This window comes from Oryzias melastigma, linkage group LG7, assembly GCF_002922805.2.
Source record: "Oryzias melastigma strain HK-1 linkage group LG7, ASM292280v2, whole genome shotgun sequence".
Classification (NCBI taxonomy): domain Eukaryota; kingdom Metazoa; phylum Chordata; class Actinopteri; order Beloniformes; family Adrianichthyidae; genus Oryzias; species Oryzias melastigma.
In genome coordinates, this window is record NC_050518.1 from 25,892,698 (window position 1) to 25,913,567 (window position 20,870).

A 20,870-nucleotide genomic window follows, 5' to 3' on the forward strand; every position below is an offset into this window, starting at 1 on the left:
TAGGAGAGGTTTGATTACAGCTGTTTTCAGTGGCTCTGGGAAAACACCAGATGTTAACGACAAGTTGACAATCTGGAGCAGGGCTGGGAGCTGAACATTGGGGTTCAATAACAATAAAATGAAAAGGATCTGGCGGGCCGGTTATAATCACCCGGTGGGCCAGATCCGGCACCCGGGCCTTGACTTTGACATAAGTGTGTTAGAAGTTCTGTTTATGGGATGTCACTGTTTGCTGTGCAAACATGGAGCCTTTGGAAACACATATGAAGTATTTTTCCAACATCTCGTGCCTCCATCTCAAAGCTGTCTGCACCTAAATGAGAGTTTTCTTTTATTCATGTTGTTGTTGTGGATCATGTGGATCACTGATCTTCTGCCTCCTGGCTGCTGCTCTGACATGTGGAATTCCCCTCGGTCATAAATAAAGTCACATTTTATCCCAACAGGATTCTGAATTTAGACACGATAAAACTATATCAAAATTCAATGTATAATTGATAAGAAAATTGCATTATGTTTTATTAGATAGGCAGTTTTCTGCATAATCCGCCACCATCAGGTACATTTGTCACTTTGCTTTATCTTCCAACTGCACCTCCAGCAAACTTGTGCTCCACAACATGAATAATGAGAGCAGCCATTATCATCTCTCAGAAACAGTCACACTGACTGCCTCATGTCAGATGATTATGACTGCATGAAGGGAAATTCTCTCACATTTAGAACTCTGTCTGCATCCTCACAGATCCCCTCCCTCCAACAGAAGCCTCCCTCTCTGCTGCTTGATCAAGTCTCCGTGGACCTCTCATCTTCATCTGTCTTCCATGGTGCTCCTGCATCCACCTCCACTCCTCAAACAAATACCTCTGGATACCTCCTCTCTGCTAAAGCCTCCCTACCCCCGCCCCCTCCCAGAAAGGATGAATAAATAAACGGCTGCATCACTCGCGATTAACATCTGCAGCAAAGCTGCTCAGCAACAGCTCATTCAAATATTCAGGCAACCAGGAAAAGCCTTTTTGTTGCTGTCGGTTCGAGTGGGGCATTTGCCACAGCAGCCCAGGGCAGTTGAATGGAGGGGGGGAGCTAGAAGGGAGTGATGGATGGAGCTCCACCCCCACCATTATTCACCTGTGGTTGAGAGTAGGTGTCTCACCTGAGACGCTGTGGCGTTTTGCATCCGTGTTAAACAGCTCTGCGTCTCTGTGCTCTCGATTCCTCCACTTCCTGTTTCACTTTCACATTATGCTGTTTCACACCCACTCTGAAGATCAGCTGTAATGAGTGTCTTCTACACTCCTATTACTGGATTATCATATTCTAGGTTATCAAATCATTCGGGAATAATCATATTCTGGATCATCATATCATTCTGGATTCATCAGACAATTTGGGATGAACATATTCTAAATTAAATGGTATTATTTTGAATTAACAAATCCTTCTAAATTATCATATTATTGGGGATTATCATATTGTTTTGGATTAATCATATATTTCGGGATAATTTAGGTTATAGGTTGTCAAGGTTTGGTGTGTGGACACAATTGTAGTACAGGCGTCAGCTCCAAAAAAAGTGTCTTTAATAACATAGAATCCAAAACTAAGGAAGAGCACAAAGCTGGAAAAAACAGGATTAATCTCTAAAGTCAAAGTCCAAAAAAAAAATAAAAACCACACGAAACCTGAAATGGCAGAAAAGATTTGGTGCATCAAGTGACAAGACAAACCTGCAAGGAAGTGAGGGGAGAAACTGATTATATACAGGAAGGGGAGTGAAAAAAAACCCAAAAGACACAGGTGTAACCCATCAGGGAGGAGTGGCAATCAGCTCAGGGGAAACACTTGACATAGGTTATCATTCTGGAATAATCATGTTGGGGAGGTGGGAATACCACCAGTTCATTTAGGTTTGGCAGAGGACAAAATGCGGTGCCGGTCAGAGCACAGGAAGAAGAAGAAAGGCGACGTGTTCTTCAGCCACAACCATTTATTAGGAACTCAGGGTGTTCACAGTTTTTTGGTCATTTACTGAACCCTTGGAGTTCCCATAAAAAACCCAGAAGATAAAAAGGGTCAAACTTTAAGGAGAAAAAAACCTGCTTCCTTTGCAGCTAGCTGCTTCTGCCACATGGAGTGCACATTAAGAGCCTTTTCAACAGCCGCCCCCAAATGTGCATGGAACATTTGCATCTACGAAAAGGCTCATTTGGTCTAATAGTCCAGAGTCTTCAAGAGAGTCCGTATCTCCAGAAGGAAGAGCTGGTAGCCTCACCAATCGGGCTACTGGGCGGGTGAAAATCCGTCCTTTGATGTTGACATCCGCTGATCTGATGCATCCGTCATCACTCCGGTAAACCTTGATGACATGCCCGACTGGCCACTGGGCACGAGGTAACTGGGGTTCAACTAACATGACTACTCCTTCCTATGGCAGGTCAGGTGAGGAAGACTGCCATTTCTGACGTTGTTGTAATGCAGGTAAGTATTCCTTTATGAATCTGGATCAAAATTGGTCTGCCAGAATCTGGGAATGTCGCCAACGCCTGCGGCTTAGCATCTCTGTCTCAGGATATACCACTTGAGGAAGGGAGCCGTCAGGCCGCCCCATGAGCAGACTGTTTGGAGTCACAGGGTCAAGATCCGCTACATCTGCTGATACGTAGCCCAGTGGTTTCGAATTGAGGATGACCTCAATTTCCAGCAACACAGTGAGTAAAACTTCTTCTGGGACTGGTTGTGCACCAACACATTTGTAAAGTGCTGACTTTACAGAACGAATTTCCCGTTCCCATACTCCGCCAAAATGGGGGGCTGCAGGAGGATTAAAGTTGAATTTAATCCTTTGACGAGCTAGCTGCTGCTGCAGTGCTGGTGCCATGTTCTTGAAGGCTTCTCCAAGTTCACGCTCAGCTCCCTTAAAGTTGGTACCTTGATCTGACCACAGTTCTGCTGGGGTTCCTCTTCTGGCAACAAATCGCCTCAGAGCCATCAAATATGAGTCCAAGTCCATGCCTTTGAGGAGGTCTAGATGAACTGCCCTGGTTGTCATGCATTTAAAGATGATACCCCACCTTTTTTCTTGACGTCTGCCGATCTTCACTATAAGTGGCCCAAAACAATCCACCCCCGTCGAGTAGAATGCTGGCTTGTACAGCCTAAGTCGGGCCTCAGGCAGATCAGCCATTTTTGGAATAGAGGGCTTGCCCCTCCAACGCTGGCACTCCACACAAGCTCGTTGGTGCTTGCGAACAGCCTGTCGTCCACGGAGGATCCAGAATCGTCTCCGCAACTCGGAGAAAACTCTCTCAGGTCCAGGATGGTGCAGGTCATCATCATACTTTTGGATGAGAAGATGAACAACGGGATGAGATGGGTCCAGAACGATTGGGTGCAGAGGCAGGTCTAAATCTTCTAAACGTCTGAGCCGGCCACCCACTCTTATCAACCCAGAGGGTTGATCCAGTACTGGGGCCAGGGTGAGCAGACGACTTGAGGGTGACACCGATTTCCCTGCTGCCAGGAGTTTGTAATCCTCAGGAAATGATTCCCTTTGTGCTTGCTGAAGAATTCTGAATTCAGCTTGCTGATAGTCTTCTGCTGTGAGTGAAGTACTGGAGGAAGCTCCACTCTGCATCTCGTTTGCTGTAACATCCATAAGCTCTCTCCAAGAGTTGAACCCTTTGTCTTTAGGCATATCACATGTAGGTGAAGAGACTGTAGCTCCACAAAAAACTGCCTTACGGAGCTCTGCTTGATCCTCCAGAAATTCAGAGCTGGGGTTCACTGGCCAGCTCTCTGGGCTCTGCTGAAGGAATGGTGGTCCCTGGGACCACCTGTTTGGACTCTTAAGCTCTTCAAGGGTTTTACCCCTAGTTAGATCATCGGCAGGGTTCCTGTCTGAATCCACATACCGCCAGGTGTCATCTTCTGTCAGTTCCTGTATCTCTGCTACTCTGGTGCCTACAAAAACTTTGTACCGGCAGGATTGAGAATGAAGCCAGGTGAGGACCGTTGTGGAGTCAGACCACAGAGTGATGCGGGCCACTTTCAGTGTAAGTTCCTTTCTCAGGAGGCTGGCTAACTGAGCGGCTACAAGAGCAGCACACAACTCCAAACGGGGAATGGAGTGCATCCGTTTGGGAGCTACTCGAGAACGAGCCAAGAGAAAGGAAAGGTGTACTTTTCCCTGGTTATTCTCAGTTCTCAAGTAGGCTACTGCTCCATATGCCTGTTCTGAAGCATCAGCAAAGACATGCAGTTCTCGAGTAGCCATGTCAGAGTCAAAGTCTGGGGGTGCGTATGCTCGAGGAAAACGGAGGAGGGGTAAACTGTTAAGTTCTTCCTCCCAGCCTAACCATGCTTGAAGTAGTGGTGATGGTAAGTTTGGGTCATCCCAACCTCGTTTCTCATTCCACAGTTGCCTGATGATGATCTTAGCCCGGGTGGTAAAAGGTAACAGGTAACCCAATGGGTCAAACTGGGAAGCCAGAACCTTATAAAGGTTTCTCAGGGTAGGAGCGTTGTAGGTCACTGGCCTGTTCTTGTAACCCAGGGAGTCTTTCTCCCAGTTCCAGCTAAGACCAAGTGTAGACTCTTGAGGATTGAGCTTGTCTTGTGCCAACCACAAATCTAAGCTTTCAGACCTGGCCTCTTGGGGTAGGTGGTCCAGGACATGTGGCTCATTGCAGGCCCACTGCCGTAGGTCAAAGCCAGCGGATGACAAAAGGTCTCTTAGGCGGTCGACCAACTGCTTAGCTTCCTCTGGGGAGCGTACACTTTGCAGGCAGTTGTCCACATAGAAGCAGTGCTCTATGGAGAATCTTAGGATTTCCTCAGGATGGCAGTGATCAGCTACATGGCGTTGGAGAGCATATGTAGCGCAGCAAGGGCTGCAAGTCGTACCAAAGGGTAGCACCTGCCATTCGAATGTTTTCGGGGGTTCATCCACCTTCAGATCACGCCACAGGAACCTTAGTAGGGGACGGTCTGCTGGAAGGAGACGGACTTGGTGAAACATCCCCTTAATATCTCCGCTCACTGCGATTGGATGCTCCCGAAATCTCAATAATACACCCACCAAGGATGGTCCGAGGGTGGGGCCTGGTACCAAGTACTGATTCAGATTTTGTCCTTGGTACTGGTGGGAGCAGTTGAAAACCAACCGATGTTTTCCATTATGGGAAACTAGGTGGTGCGGAATGTACCAACATTCCTCTGGGGGTTCCTCTTGAGTGATCTCTCGCACAGCTCCTGATGCAATGAGCTTCTGCATTTCTGCTTTGTAAATGTCTGCTCGCTCTGGGTCTCTCACAAGTCGCCGTTCTGTGCTCCGCAGCAAAGACATGACTGACTCCTTCGGTGCACAAAGAGGAGGCATGGCAGAATGACGTAGTAGGGGTGTAGCATATCTCTTCACTCCGTCAACCTCAACGCAAACTGTCTTGGCTTCCAGCAGTGTGATTGCTTGATGGTCTTGTTTCGAACGAGTAACCATCTTTTCTGGTTTGTGAGGTACAGTGTCTAGCTGCCAGAGCTTCTCAACGTGGCGATACAGCTCATCCACCTGTGGGGGGAAGGAGGTAACCACTGGTGGTGGGAAGGAGGTAAACAAACACTGAACGGGGTGAGAAGGCCGCCCCATGACCCTGACGGGCCCCTGGAGGGTCCATCCCAACCTGGTGCGGACTGCTGCAGGGCCTCCTCGTGGGCCGAGTCTGATTGGTTCCACAGGTGTTATGAGATGAGCTTGATCTGAACCAAGTAGGAGTGAGGGCTTTGCCTCCTTCAGGGCTGGAATAGGAAGTCCTCGGAGGTGTTTGTACTTCCTCTGCAGCTCCTCCAAAGGATACGTATGCTGGGCTAGACTCAGATGACTGGCAGTGAAGGCACCATCGATCCTATAGCTCACTTTAGGATTAGCAGCTGGAGAAATATGGAATGATACCTTGTGTCCTTGGAGCACCTTAATGTCCTGTCGAACGGTTCGTAGAGGTAGGTCTTCTCGGCTGCCCCTTACTCCTAATGCTTTGGCTGCTTCTGGTAACAGCATAGATCTCTCTGATCCATCGTCCAATAAAGCGAAGCTATCCAAACGTCTTCCTTCATAATGCAAAATGACTGGGATGACTTTTAACATCACTCGATTTCCAGTTGCAGGTCGGTCCAGATACAGGGAATCAGACCCTGAATTGGTCAAACAGCTCTCTTCTTTTACTGCTGCCTCCTTGCTGGTCCTCTCTGACCGCAGATTTACCTCATGCAGGGCTAGGAGGTGTTTCCCTTGACAGATGCTGCATGGCTTCTTTAGAGTGCACTGAGCTGCTTGGTGAGTACGTGCACAGCGCCAGCATCGTTTATTAGCTTGGATCCACTCTTTGAGCCGCTCTTTAGAGAGTTTGGCGACGTCACTACATTGACTGAAGTAGTGTTCAGTACTCTCACAGTAGGCACAATATGCCTTTGCTGCGGGCTTCTTCTTTCCACTGTGTACTGTAGGTGCAGAGACAGACTCAGAAGGTTCACCAAGACCATGCAGGACAGTCACCATCTGTTTTGTAGAACGTCCATCCGCCCGAACCGGCTGTCTTTCCTTGCTGCTTCTCATACTCACTTGACTGTCAAAGCTCAGGCACCAGGACTCATAGCTGAGCCAATCTGATAAGTCGCACAGTGTGTGTGTTGTCCCAGGTTGTTTAAACCGATGACGACGGAAGTCAGCCCTCTGCTCAGCAGGAAGCTTGCTCAGAAGGCGAGCAACATGAGAACCACAGTTGAGCTCAATGTTCCCCTCTGGGCCCAAGGTTTTCAGTAGACCCACCAACGATTGGATCTGGAGGGAGAACCTTTGAAACGCTGCAGAATCCCCACGCTTAATCTCCGGGGCCTCTAGGACACTTGCGATCTTCTTTAAAGCTAGCTGGTGAGGCTGGCCAAATTTGTCGTAGAGGGCTCTCATGGTGTCAGTATAGGGGGTAGGTGAATTCAGGTAAGCATCCGCGATTAATTTAGCTTCTTCTAGTCTCAAGTGATCCACCAAAATCTGGTACTTGAAGAGTTCTGTGGTGTCAGATGGAAGTAAGTTCTCCAAAGCAATCCGAAGTCTTGCAAACTCACTTGGATCTGGGTGACTGAACTTGGGTATTGTAGGTTTTGGGCCTCTATAGACTTGTTCTGAGATGTTCACTTGAGGATGGAGGTTGGAAGCGGGTGGGCTGTACCCTGGCCTTGTGGCTGCTGGCAGAGGTCCTGGGTTAGCTTGAGCTGGAACAGGATGAGAGATTGGGGATGAGTCCTGCACTTGAAGATAGGATATGCTCTTAGCATCAGCAGAATAATGCATGGACTGGTTAGGCTTTGAGACAGGCATGGGTGGTTCCATGAATGCCATAGTTTGATTCATTTGATAGTGAGGGGGTGGAGCAGGAAGTCCCCCATATCTCAACAGGTTGACATCACTCATGCCTTTAGGCTGCTCCTCTTCTGGCTCAGGCCATGGTGGAGGATCAGGCCAATCCTCCTCCTCTTCTTCCTTTAACTGCATTGAGAGGTGATGAGGTCTGGAAACTGCAGCACCAGCCCCATAGGTTTGATGTTTGCTCTGGCTTGATGGTGAGCTGGTGCTCTGCTCCATATCCTCTCTCAATGAGCGAGCTACTCGAATTAGTTCTTTCATCTCGTTTCGAGCTTCATGTAGCTCCTTTAGGGTGGACTGGATGGTTTCTTGAGACTGCAACAGTTTAGCGTTCTCATCATGGATTGCCCTTATATCTGGATAATAGGCAGGATCTCTGCTAGAACTCCATTGGTAGGGGGTAGGAACTCTAGGTGTAACATCAGCGGCTAGGTTCTTACTCTGAGGGCGTCCTGGGGCTAGCTGAGGGGTCTCGTATTGAGCAGCATTCCCAAAACGGCCACGAAAGTGAGGCTGAGCTGCATTAAAGGGGCTGATGTAGGTTGAACTCTCCTGAGGTGGAAATGCAGGTTGTTCTGAGGGTAGGTAGGGTGATTTCCAGGGCTGTAGGTCTTGGGGATAATCACTCTGGTAGTCTACCTCATAATCTTGAAATCTGGAGGGTCGACGGATGTGGCGCCTAGGTCTCACGGCAGAATAATCCTCTTCGTCTGACTGCATCTTAAAGTCTGCCATCCGGCTCGAAGGACCATGTGTTGGGGAGGTGGGAATAACACCAGTTCGTTTAGGTTTGGCAGAGGACAAAATGCGGTGCCGGTCAGAGCACAGGAAGAAGAAGAAAGGCGACGTGTTCTTCAGCCACAACCATTTATTAGGAACTCAGGGTGTTCACAGTTTTTTGGTCATTTACTGAACCCTTGGAGTTCCCATAAAAAACCCAGAAGATAAAAAGGGTCAAACTTTAAGGAGAAAAAAACCTGCTTCCTTTGCAGCTAGCTGCTTCTGCCACATGGAGTGCTAAAAAACCCTCCCTCAGGATAAGGAAACATCCAAACACCCTTTCAAATTAAGAGCTCCTTCACATTAAGAGCCTTTTCAACAAATCATATTCTGGATTATCATATCAGTCTGGATTAAATTATATCATTTTGGATTATCACATCATTCTGGATAAAACATGTAATTCTGGATTATCACATTCAACGTTATAATTGTGAAATAATCCTTTTCTGGTAAAATATATCAGTCTAGATTAAATTATATAATTCTGGATTAATTTAATCATTCCAGATGATCAAATTATTCTGGGTTATCATATAATTCGGGGGAATCATATCATTTTAATTTGAATCATATAATTCTGGGTTACCATATTCTAGGTTATCATCTCATTCTGGAATAATAATATCCTGGTTTATGGTAGCAGTCTGGATTAGATTGTATCATTCTGGATCATCATATCATTCTGGATTAGATTGTTTCATCCTGGACTATTATATCATTCTGGATTAATCATATAATCCAAAGAGCTTCAGAAGTCCATCCAGTTGACTAGTCATTTTGGAACAGAATCTCTGTGAATCTCATCTCTGTGTGTTTTTATTTTCCCGCTCTGACTCGCTGTTTGCTCACCTGACAGGTCACAGAGTTCTGAATGACAGAACTGAGATCACGCGCATCCTGAGAAACGCTGCGCTAACGTGAAGTGATGACAAGTGATAAACAAACATTTAGCAGCTTTGCACCAAGATTCTGCCCCAGAATCCGTTTGAATGGAGGGAAAAGGATGAAAAGCTTAGGACTTTTGCCCCTCCACCTGCCACTCATAGATGCTGGGGGGCAGTTTTACCCAAAACAAACTTCCATAAGGAGTAAAGTCCTTCATCCCTTTGGTCTTGGTGATGCCATCATCCATGTTCTTGTCTGGATTCAGGCTCTAGGTTAACTTTACTTCAAAATGAAATGAGGTTGCACCACTTCCTGTCTTGGTCCTCTGAGGTAATTGTCTGCATTCACGGTGAAGTGAATTGAACCAGACCCCACTCGCAAAGTAACCTCGCTTTCATGTGTGCCATAGCTCTCATGCTTGGTCCAGAGGAAGTTAGCCGAATCAAAGAAAGAACCCAGCGCTGGTTCTGTCCTGCATCACTGTGCATCCTCAGACCTGCAGGTCGCCGCTGTCAGAAGCAGGAGGGGGTTGATATGAATGTTCTGCTTGTAACTCGGGGAGGTCCTGAACACAGTCTGATGTTTGAAGGTAAACAGGAACGCAACAGACGGACTGACGTTAAATCAGACGTGACGCCGGCTCATTCCTGGACTATATTCACCTTGAAGTTTCTGGCTGAGCCCAGAAAATGTTCAATGTTTCAGTGGCTGTAAATGAAATTCTGATGTGTTCTCTTGAATGTACGTGACAGGTGTTCCTCATTTTCAGCGGATCAGCAGGTATCATCACCTGACGCTCTCTTAGCTCGGTGACTTTGCAGTTTCATGCAGTTCATTGCTTTCTGAACCGCTTTGAGTTTCTGTGCTGCTGGAGAGAAAATTCCTTTGATGGATGAGCAATTCAACTCTGTTTTATTAATGTTTCACCAAAGCAGTGCATAAGTAATCTTTTTTATTATAGAGGGAAACCAATATCTGACTTTAAGCGAGCTGGAGAGAAAAATAGCATTTAACGGTAAGAAAGCCCTCAGGATTTTGTCGGCTTGACTGATTAGGATAAGGAGAAATAAGATTAACATTTCTCTCTTTTGAAATCCTATTTCTGCCGACCAAAGTGACCTCGAGATTTTGAGTGAGTACATAATTTTCATAACCATCCAGAACCTGCAGTCATCCATCTCTGTTTCTGTGATGAAGCAACAGCTTCCTTCTGCCCGGGCTTTAACTGAGACTTGATTTAATGTTAAAGTATTGATACTAATATTTTACCACAATGTCATTAGATTAAATGAAACTGTTTCTTCATGGATAGTGTCACTCAAACCTCCTTTAAAATACCGTCATGGTTGTTCATAGAAACCTGTTCTCCGTCTGCCTCGCTCCGTTAAATAGGAGGTTCAGGAAATAAATAAAACTCTTTGTTGGTCACAGCTGGGATTCTAAAGAACATTTTCTCATAATTACTGTGTGATAAACATTTGGATGGAGTGAAAAACCTTAAAAAATGACTCACAGGAAGATTCTACCAAAACAGAGTTTGACTTATGAAAGAAATGAAGCCTGAAGAATTACTTAAACCTGACAAAACCAGACAGTGATGGACCGCAAGAGAGACCGCAGAAGAGACAAACCAAGAGCCTGTCACTGACTCGGTCACGTGCACCGATACGAGGGGGTTGACCCGAACGGGTTCTGTGGGATTTGTCCGGGTCCGTGGAGGGTCATAGAGAGGAGCGGCTGCATTTTAAGGTAAGCTCAGGTGTGTCTTCAGTTCCCTTGTGGTAAGGGTTAGGGTTAGGGTTGAGCCACCTCAAGGAATGTCATGAACATGGAGCGCACCATTGTCGTGTGTGGTAAGTGTATTTCTGAGACTGCACCCTTTAGTACACACACCTCTAACACCACAAATATACACTCTAACAAGCAAACACGCACGCATCACACAAGGAAGGTGGGACCATCGACCTTCTGTCCCCTACCCCATCCCTGGCGGGGGTGCGGGGAACCTCGTCCTGGTGGTCTGCTCTCTTGGGTGCCGGTCTCCTGGGCCCGGCAGTCTCCTCCCCACGCCGGGAGTGGGATCCCCGAGATTTAAGATCTAGCAGGGGATCAATCTACATCAGAGCCTGGGGGTGTCCAGGTCTCGGTGGTGTGGGGTCCGGTCCCTGCTCTCTAGAACTAGTCCTCTCCTTAACTCCATCAGTGGGTGTGCCTGGTCGGGCCTTGTTTACATCACTCCTTGGGGCCTCTGTTTCTCTTGGGTGTCCCTCTGCTCGGCGGGGGTGGGCGGCCCCTTCCAGTTTTAGAAGCTTATTTCTCTTTAACAGTCCTGGTGTCGCCTGTCCGTCCTGGGATAGGATCTCTCTGTCATGTGGACATCCCTGAGGTTTCTTCGTTTTTTTCCTAAACCAGGTTTTTTTAGGAGTTTGTCCTTACCGGGAGTGAGGGTCTAAGGATGAGGACCGCCAGTTTATTTAGTCTGTTTAGTTGTTAGCTATTGTTTATATTATATGACTGGCTTTTTGCTTCAAGCCCAATGAGGTCATTGATTTGTGATATTGGGCTATATAAATAAAATTGAATTGAATTAAAAATGTTAGAAAATATTTTGAGGATAAAGTCATCACTACCAACCAGTTTCCCATTAGTGGTTTTTTCTGCTAACAACCACTAGTGGGTGCTGTATTTTCTTCTGACAGTACCAGAAGAGGAATTGTCATCAAAACAAACATGGATGAGAATCTGATTGTTTTCCTCTTTATTTGGATATTTTTCTCATTTGCATCGAAACGCTCTTATTCTAGTTTTTCATTTTTTGCCATAGCAAATATAAAAGTCTGATTTATAGTCCAGAGTGACTTATAATCCAGAAAATATGGTAATACAACCGCTGGAGAGGGCCCCATGCTGTTGTTTGCATGGGCCCCCACGGCGTGCACGTATCACGTGAACAGCACCAACAGGATCCTTGTTGAGTCTGCAGGATTTGGGGGGGTTAAAAAATGAAAAATCTGTATAACACACCTGCCTCCCCCTTACTGACCCTTGCGTGTTGGTCACTGTCACCCGCAGCACACCCATAGAAAAACATTTTCTCTCTACGGTTTACTGGGCGGCCTATGACCTTGACATTTCCTGGGGGTCACGTGCGTGGCCTGTACTGGTTTGACTGTTTTCCACCTGTAAGGACAGTTGAGATAAAGGCTTCAATAAAGAAAAACACTTAGGGAAACGAAGCTGAAAGAAGCTCCAGCGCTGAAACTGCAAACTGGTGAGCTCACGGTACTGACGGGGAAAAAGCAGGAAGCCCCAAACCCCGAAAACAAAGCATACAGAACCAAAGAGGTGCCAATCCTATGGAGCAAAACCTGGGTTTGGTTCAGGAACAAACACAGAAGATCCAGGAATAACACAGCCTGTAAAAATAATTGGAGGAAGATCAGTTGGTGAGAAAACAGGCCTGCATGATGTAAGCACTACAGACAACTGCCCCATGTCAGCTGAGCCAAGTCTGATTGTGTGAAATTGCCAAGTGCTGTAGTGAGAAGCACGCCGTGACAGCGAGACCTGTAGCTATGGCGACAGCCACTTGCTGGGCGAGCAGTCGAGCCTGGAGGGTCATTATTGTTCTTCTCTTTTTGTCCGGAGACTTTCATTGGTAACAATGCTCCTTTTCTGCTGATAGGAATCAGCACAGAAAACACACGAGGCCACTGAGCTTTGAGCTGAACCCACAGTCAGACCGCAGCACCAACGCTTTCCCAGGAGGCCGTTCTGCAGCATCACAGGACAACACTAAAAATGTCAAAACGTCTCTGACAGAGTCAGTAAGAGGTCCGTCTGTCATCACGGTGATCCGCAGGTCTTAGTTTTGCTGTTTCAAAATCACTTTTTTGCTAAAAACTAAATTCTCTTTGAAGAATCTGAACTTTCTGACATCATGACAACTTGAACAGACTTGATCAAGTAGCAGGTTCTGATCCATCACAATAAATGTAAAGCTGATCCTTCAATGTAACGTCACTCCCTACAGATCTGTTTAGGATTGAAAAAGAGCTAATTATATTTAGGAGGAATGATGCAGCATCTCACTTCTCACTGTTTCCATGGTAATGTACCCTGCAACAGTGACATCCACAGAGAACATCTAACATGCTTTTAGAGAGGTTTTTTATAAATGTTTCTCTTAACATGTGAAAGGAAAGATCGACCTCCAGAGATTTCTGCAGCCGCCTTCAGATTCGGCTCAAGATCTGACCTGACGTTTTGCAGTTTGCCTGAACTTTTCTGAACCGTTTTATAAAACTCTGACTATAAATAACTTTTTTCCTCTACATAGACCTTATTTTTTGTCCTTTCATAGCTAATAATCCTGTTCCCTTGATTACTGCAGAGATCGTTTGTAAAAATCATTTGAAAAGCATTTATGAAGACTGACTGATTGTTGCTGTCAGTGAGATTACAGGCTGATTGTGGGTTTATGGATTAAATTATCTCCCAGTCAAAAGGATCTATCACTCTCACAAATAAGAAACTAAAAGATTCCCTTATAAATTTGAGATTTTGTAAAATAAAATAAAAAAAAGTCTCAAAGACTCATTTTATGCTAATTAAAGTGTGATGTCACTTCCTCTGTTTGAGTTCTGGTGTTTGTCCTCTTCAGTTTTTACCACAGCACCAAACATTTATACCAACACATTATGGGAACAGATCCCCTGCAAATGCCTGATCAAATCCTAATTCTTCAGTTATCAGGTTGTTTGGTTTTAGTAGATATTTCCACCTCCCTAATGAATTTCACAGTTTCCCTTCTGGACATGTGTGAACAAAATGCAGCGAGTTCCTGGAGAAAAATCAAAATAATCAGACAACAAAATAATCAGGACCTGTGGCGTCTGGAATTTAGGAAGTTCGGTCACATGTTGTTCTCTGATCCAAAGGCTAAACATCAGTGGTTTTCCTGGAGGAAAACAGATCAGGAGTTTGGGTTGTAAATGCAGATGTCTGGACTGGAGTCTGTTACCCCAGATACCAGAAACTCTCAAAAAACAGAAGACATAAACCACTGATCATTGTGGGAACACTAAAAGATAGAGGTCTGGATCAGAAGACCTGATCAGGACCTGGAAAACAGTTCTTGGTTTTCCTGTTTCATTCTCTGTTTTTTTCTGGAGTTCCTCCGTGTCTGACTCCTGACTGATGTTAGAGGCTGTGAGGTGTTCAGGACTGAACCCCACAGGGGGATGTTAAGTTCTAATGGTTTCATTGCTTTTTTACTCTGACTTTTTGTCAGACAGAGTTTTCCCACAGCGCCCCCTGAAGATAATGGCTGGACTTGCCGTCTGTGATGGGCCCAGAAAAGCGCTCTGGAACCTGAAGCTCTGCAGGCTCATGCGGCTCCTTCATCCCTCCATTGTAGCTCTTGGAGACAGACGCAAATACTTTAAATAAGCAATAAGTTTGTAGCTTTGGCTCATTTGTTTCAGTTAATCAAGATTAATCATTTATTTTTAGATTTTAACAGGTCAGATAACTACGAAAGAGGATTAGGGCCACTGAAAAAAAAGCCCATTAAAAATTCTGACTTTAAACTCAGAATTCTGAGAAAAAAGTCGGAATTTTTTAGGGGCTTTTTTTTTCAGTGACCCTAATCCTCTTCCGTAGATAACTGACTTAAGAAACTTAAATATCTTGTGCTTCACTACAGCATCTAGTTGCTGTTCAGACAAAGTTTTTTGTTACAGAATTGCATTTACCCATATAGATTAGCATAAAAAAATAAATTCTTCCTCAACATTATTTATATTTGACCATAAATAGAGAAAAATGATAACAGCAGCAATGTCACAATGATACAAAACATGATGTTTAAATTGGCTTTTTTCATTTTTCTCTGCTGCAGGAGGATTTGATTTGACACAGGTGGTTTTTATTTTAAAAAGAGCTTGTAAAAGTAAATAAATAAATATATAAATATTACACAGTTATAATTCCATTTTTGTAAAAAAATACATTTCATTAATGAATGGGTTCATGGTCACAAAAATGTGTTGAAGGTTGCAGAATTCTGACCCACAACATCAGTTAGAGGAAATTTACTGACAGCAGGATTCATATTTATGGATTATCAACTTATTAAAACAATATTTATTTCTTTAATATTGTGTTTTACATGTATAACCTTATAGATGACTGTTCATTTTAATGTATTAAAAGCATCTTAACTCATGGTAGTAGTTTCAAAGCAGCAACAGCAGATCATTTTATTCATTTAATATCCCAATAATTATCCAGGAAAACTGTTTTCAATCATAGAGTGATGCAATGGTTGGTCCTTTTCAAACTGAATGTAGATGTTCTTTCCTTCATTAAAGAGCAAACAACTTCAACTCGAGGCGTCGTGGTTCCCAGAGCCCTGCAGAATCAGAGTTGATGCTGCTTCTGAAACCGGGTCGTGACCCGCCGTCTGACAGAAAGATGCTCCCCGCATCCCAGAGCTGCTGCGTCTGGTGATGCAGCTCCCAACAGGCCGCGCTGAAAGCGCAGCGCTCAGGGTGCATATGGCGTGCATTAACGTCACGTCGCAGACATTACCGTGACGGTCTTGATGCGGCCGCTGCCCCTGGTGCAGGTCCAGCCGGATCTGTTGAACAGAAGGCTGCAGACCTCCCCCTCCAGGCAGGGGGCCATCTCACACCACTGGCGGCTCCGCACGACTCGAGCTGACGGGGACAAAGACGGAGATCAGACTTTCAAAATAAAACCTCAGCATTTTCAGGAAACTGTAAAGACACGCCTCCTCAGGTGCAGTCCGGTCTGAAATCTGTTTGGATCAAGTTTTGGTTTAACAGAAAAATGAACATCTTCTCAGTAAAGCTCAACACATTTTTGTGAAATGTACTTCATGAACTTAAAAGAAAATCAAGTTTTCAAATATAGTAAAAAACATTTCTAGTCAGACAAATAGATCCATGAATGTCTTTGTTTTCCTGGTCGGAGCTGGAATCTGGATCAGAACTGTACAGCTGGATAACTCTGATGTTGCTCACTGTTTTTTGTTGCCGTTAATGCTAGGTTGGAGGTGTGAGGGGCTGTAAGCTAGAAGGAGAGACTGTAAACAGAGAGCTCTCAGTCACGAGTGACAGGAAGAAGGAGGGGTGGGGTTAAGCTCACACCTACAACTCAAAGGTGAATTTCTAGTGAACTCCAGAAACTGTGTCCTGGAAAATAACTTTTTTATTTTGGATAAAAACGGCATCATCATAATTCAAAGAGCACTGGGAATTCCTTGATAATAAATCACATGATGATTGGAGTGGGATTTAAAATATACATTCTAAATCACGTGTGACAAAGTCAAGGCCCGGGGGCCGGATCCGGCCCTCCAGTTCATTTTATTTTATTTTTCTTATTGTCCCAATGTTTCTTTGCACTCATTTCTAACTTGTATAATTGTGACAAAATATGTTTTTATGGAGGGTAAAATATTGAAAGTTATTTAAGGTTTAAGTTGATTTATTCTGAATAATATTCCTGCCTTTTTAAATGTATAATCATGTTAAAAAGTTACAGTTTTAAAGTTTTTAAATTTGTCCTTCTGCTAGCTTTTTGGACCATTTTGGAATTAACTAAAAAAATTAGGCTGTTTTTGAGTTCAGCTAATATTTTAGGTACATGCTAGCTGTTTTGGCTAATTTAGGCTTTTTTTTCAGGGTTTTCACATATTAGCTTCAGTGATTTCTGCTTCAACATTTTTAGCTATCAATTTCAGCATCTTCAGCTAGCAGCACTAACATCTTCAGCGGCCGAATTCTGTTTACAGCATTCACACTAGCATTACTGAAGGTAATGCTATATATCTAGTTCATAATTATGTTAAAAAGCTACAGTTTCAAAACTGTAAAAATGTAGTTTTATAGTGTTCAATAAATGTTTGTCCTGTTCGGACCGCGACCTAAGGTGTGTTTGGATTTTGACCCCCCTGCTCTATATGAAAATCTGTCTTTATTAACATGAACTTTGAGAATCACAAGTTGCTCACTTTAAGATAAAGGTCTTTAGTGTTTTTACTGAGTCGTCAGTTAAGTTATTGTTTTTAAAGATTATAAAACTAATTTATGCCGATTTTCTTTTGAAGAGGTTACGTCACTGATAATAAGGGTTTAGGGGAAATAAATGAAAAAAAGTTCAATAAAATTGAGCTAAAACTGAAACTTAAAGAGGTCCTACCAAGAAAATTCTACTTTTTGAGGTTCTAAATGCATTTTACTGTTCATTCCTCTCTATAAAGAACCCCACAGCGGTATTTTGATCCGTTCATGCATTTAAGAGTAATCCTCTAAACCTGCACTGTCTGCAGCAGCCCCTCCCATACCCACGAAAACGAGCGGGTCCTCACATGCTGATGTCACAGAGTGGGACCGCCCCTTTCAGGAAGAGGCTACATGCTCCTGACACCTGGAGCTCCGTACTTTTATCAAACTTTTAATAACAACTACTTATTACATTTTTTGTAATAAATGGAATATTCTTCTAAACAAGGTTTTTGCATCTTTTGTATCGACCAACTCAGGGAGGCTAGCTCAGTGCTGCCTCAACACGTTCCTAAGGTAATATATGAACTTCTACATGGATATTTATTTCTCTGAAAGACTAAAGAAAAATATGGTATGGCTCCTTTAAGAAAGAAAATAAACTTTTGTCTCAACAAAAATGACCTCATCTTTAAGGTGATTCCAGCAAAATATTCTCATGTAAAGAAAAGAGGTCTTAGTGACTAGAATTCCTTTCTGGAACATTTTTAATTTAACCTCATTGGCATTTTTGTTTGTGCTTAATGAAGGATTTTTTTATATTTGATTTATTCCTCGAGTGCCTGTTTTAATGTATTAACAGAGTAAATGCATGAGGCGGATGGTGCAGCGTTCTCTGCACTCTATTAACAGGTTTGAGCCAACGGCTCATGTTTTGGGGGAAATGTTAAAATTTCACAGATGGCGTCTCTGTCTTAAGTCTTTCTCTGCTTTGGCTTGAGTCCAGGAGATGTTCCTGCAGCTGTAACTCAGTGAAACCCACAGATCGCCCAAACCTGCATTCAAACCTCACTTTCTCACTTGCCAAGAATCTTACAAACCTTAAGACAGTTGAGGGAACGAGCGTCTTCATTTCCCTCCTGCAGCATTCGTATCGTCGATGCCTCACTTCTGCCAGAGTCTTGCAGGTCTTTCTGTTTGACATTACGACTGCTCCTACATGTAAATCCTCTGCTCCCCGTCATGACAAACGCTTAAAAGTGTCAGAACTATAGTGGAAATCATCTGTGCAGCAAAACATTCAAACCACTGAAGAAAAATGTGTCAAGATTCTGTTTCCGCTGGAAAGAGATCCAACAAAGCTGCCAGCAGCGTGGAAACTGTATGAACACATAAACATTTCCCTCTGCATAAATATCAAAACTGCAGAATCCAGTGAAAACAACTTCTCAAAATCATTCTAAAACCCTGATTAGAGGAGGATGACAGAGACGCTGGCAGAAGTGGCGTTCTGAAGGCTCTTTGTCTGCAGAAGACATCAGGCGCTCAGACTGGGAGCTGCTGATGTTCTCCACTCTGACTGCATGACACTGAATTAGCATTCGCCTGTAGTCCACGCCGATAAGCCCTGATTGTTCCTTACGCCGCGTGCTGAAGCAGCCGCTAAAGGTTATCGGCTCTCCGCGGACCTGACCGGGCCGCTGCTCCTGCCTGCCAACTGTCCCCCGGGAGCCGCATTGTGGAGGACGGAACACGGCGGGGAAATTGAAAGAGAGGAACAGCAATTCACTGAATGACCACAGGGGAGCTGGGGAGGGAACGGGCTAAAGAGGTGAAGGAAGGGAGGCCTGCTGACATTTTTCTGAGGTTTCCTGGTTCAGGCCTTGTTAGTCGCCTGAAATTGATCTTTGGTCTGTCAAACTCTGACTGCTCTGCAATAAAAACCTGTCATCCGGTGGTATTTATCAAGCCAGAAAAGCTAACAGTTTCCTGTTGTTTCCCTCAATCACTGACTTTCCTTCTCCGCCTGCAAACAAACGACCCTCAGGCCGCTTCCCTTTGCTCCAGCTGTGCCGCCGTCACCTGAAGCTTCACGACCTCATGAGAACGGTGACGGTTACGGCTTCATCCCGAGTGGACATGCGGAATAATCCGGAGTGACCTCCCTCGTGACTCTCCAACCTGCCGCAGCAACATTTTATTTTCACCGCCATCAGTCAAGCACAACAAAGTGTGGATTTATCAGTCAACTGCAGATGTGGTTTTGAGAGCATTACAAGGCCAGCAGAACTCAATTTTCAGGGCGCACTATAAAAGCTGAGCTGGCAAAGCGGTGGGAGTGCTGACTAACGGCAGCGAGAACCGCCACAGCCCGCCGCAGCTGCTTAAAATAAATGCATTTTTCATCTCCGTCCACAATGCTCAGGTATTCAGCGCCATGCTCTTTTTTTCATTTTCTTTTCAGGGCCATCAGTGAAAGTGTGAGTTGATGCACAATGACTTGATGAAAGTCCCGGTGCTGGAAGCGAGCAGAGGTCACGCAGCCTCGCTGCAGATTGAGAGTGCTGCTGTGATAACCTCAAAAGCAACAACATCATGAATAACACAAGCAGTAAAATGCGCCGCTGACAGGCCGGCTTCAGCCTGTCTCCATCCATCAAACCTACCTCTCCAGTATGCTGGAATGCACTTCTGCAGACTCACTTAAAAGCCTTTACAGCGCCGCCGCGCACTCACGCCGTCAGTACGAAGACAAACCACTCCGGCCGGAAGCTGCTCGCACCGTCAGGCGCTGAGGTCACCACAAACACTCCACGGGTAAAAGCTGCAGTAGATGTTATTGCTAAAATGATCTTGCAGCAGTGCAGCTGTGGCGGTGATGGAACAGCTGGCTGTGGTTGTCGGTACAACGACAGCCTGTCTGACTGACACCTGGGTGGCCCCGTCCTGCTGCTGCTGCGGCGAGCCCCGTCCGGGGACCACAGACGTCAAGCCAAGTTTGTCAGCTGCCAGCTCCCTGCTGGGGTTCTTCTCTGGACCTCCAACTAGATCACACATAAGGACCATCTGCAGCCCACGCATGAGTGCCAAGCTCTGCTGAGCACAACACGGCCTGCCAGACGAGGCTCGGAGCGGGGCAGGAGAAGACCGCCGAGCAGGAGGAAATGTGACCAAAGACATCACTGACCAGAGCTCCATTCAAACACGTTTAAATACACAAATAAAATACACAAAAACACACTACACTGTGTCAGAAGCTACTGCACTGAGCGGAAAAATACACCAGTCTCTGATCAAATCACGATGTTATCACCAAACAGTTTTGCTGACCTAAAAGCTCAAACTGCAAAAAATCCTCATTAAAGATTATATATGATTTTGATCTGACGGTCTAGTTTTTAAATGTGTTTTCTAAGATCCGTAGAAGAAAAAAACACTGAGTTATTTTTATTTACTTTATTGCTCATTAATAGTTTTAAGGCAAAACTGTTCCTTTATTTGCAAAAAAAAATCTGCTTTTCCTTATTTTTTAATAATTTAACATTAGTCTAGATCAGGGGACCCAGGGTGTCTGCAGATACATGTATGTGTGTGCTCTGTGGCAAAGTTGAATTATATGATCGTCGGTGTTATGGTCCGACGGAGTATAAGGGCCAACAAAAAAAATAAAAATAAAATAAAATTATGATTTTTAAAGTCGTAAATTTACGAGATTTACAATCGAAATGAGCCTATTGTGAATGAACACTGTGAGC

At 44.7% G+C, this 20,870-nt stretch overlaps 1 protein-coding gene across 4 annotated transcripts in view; it reads right to left on the reverse strand.

Annotated features, from left to right (window-relative positions):
* Positions 1-20,870, reverse strand: part of tafa5l (TAFA chemokine like family member 5, like) — a 64,562-nt gene that overhangs the window by 17,086 nt on the left and 26,606 nt on the right. For 3 of the 4 annotated variants that reach the window (XM_036212929.1, XM_036212930.1, XM_036212928.1), the window contains exons 3-4: positions 15,677-15,804; positions 14,203-14,503 (exon numbers count right to left, since the gene is read on the reverse strand). In XM_036212929.1, the coding sequence (XP_036068822.1) occupies positions 14,372-14,503; positions 15,677-15,804 (260 nt within the window). In that variant the 3' untranslated portion in view covers positions 14,203-14,371. Of the gene's footprint in view, positions 1-14,202; positions 14,504-15,676; positions 15,805-20,870 lie in introns of those variants that run through there. The other variant, XM_024292955.2, reaches the window with a different exon arrangement.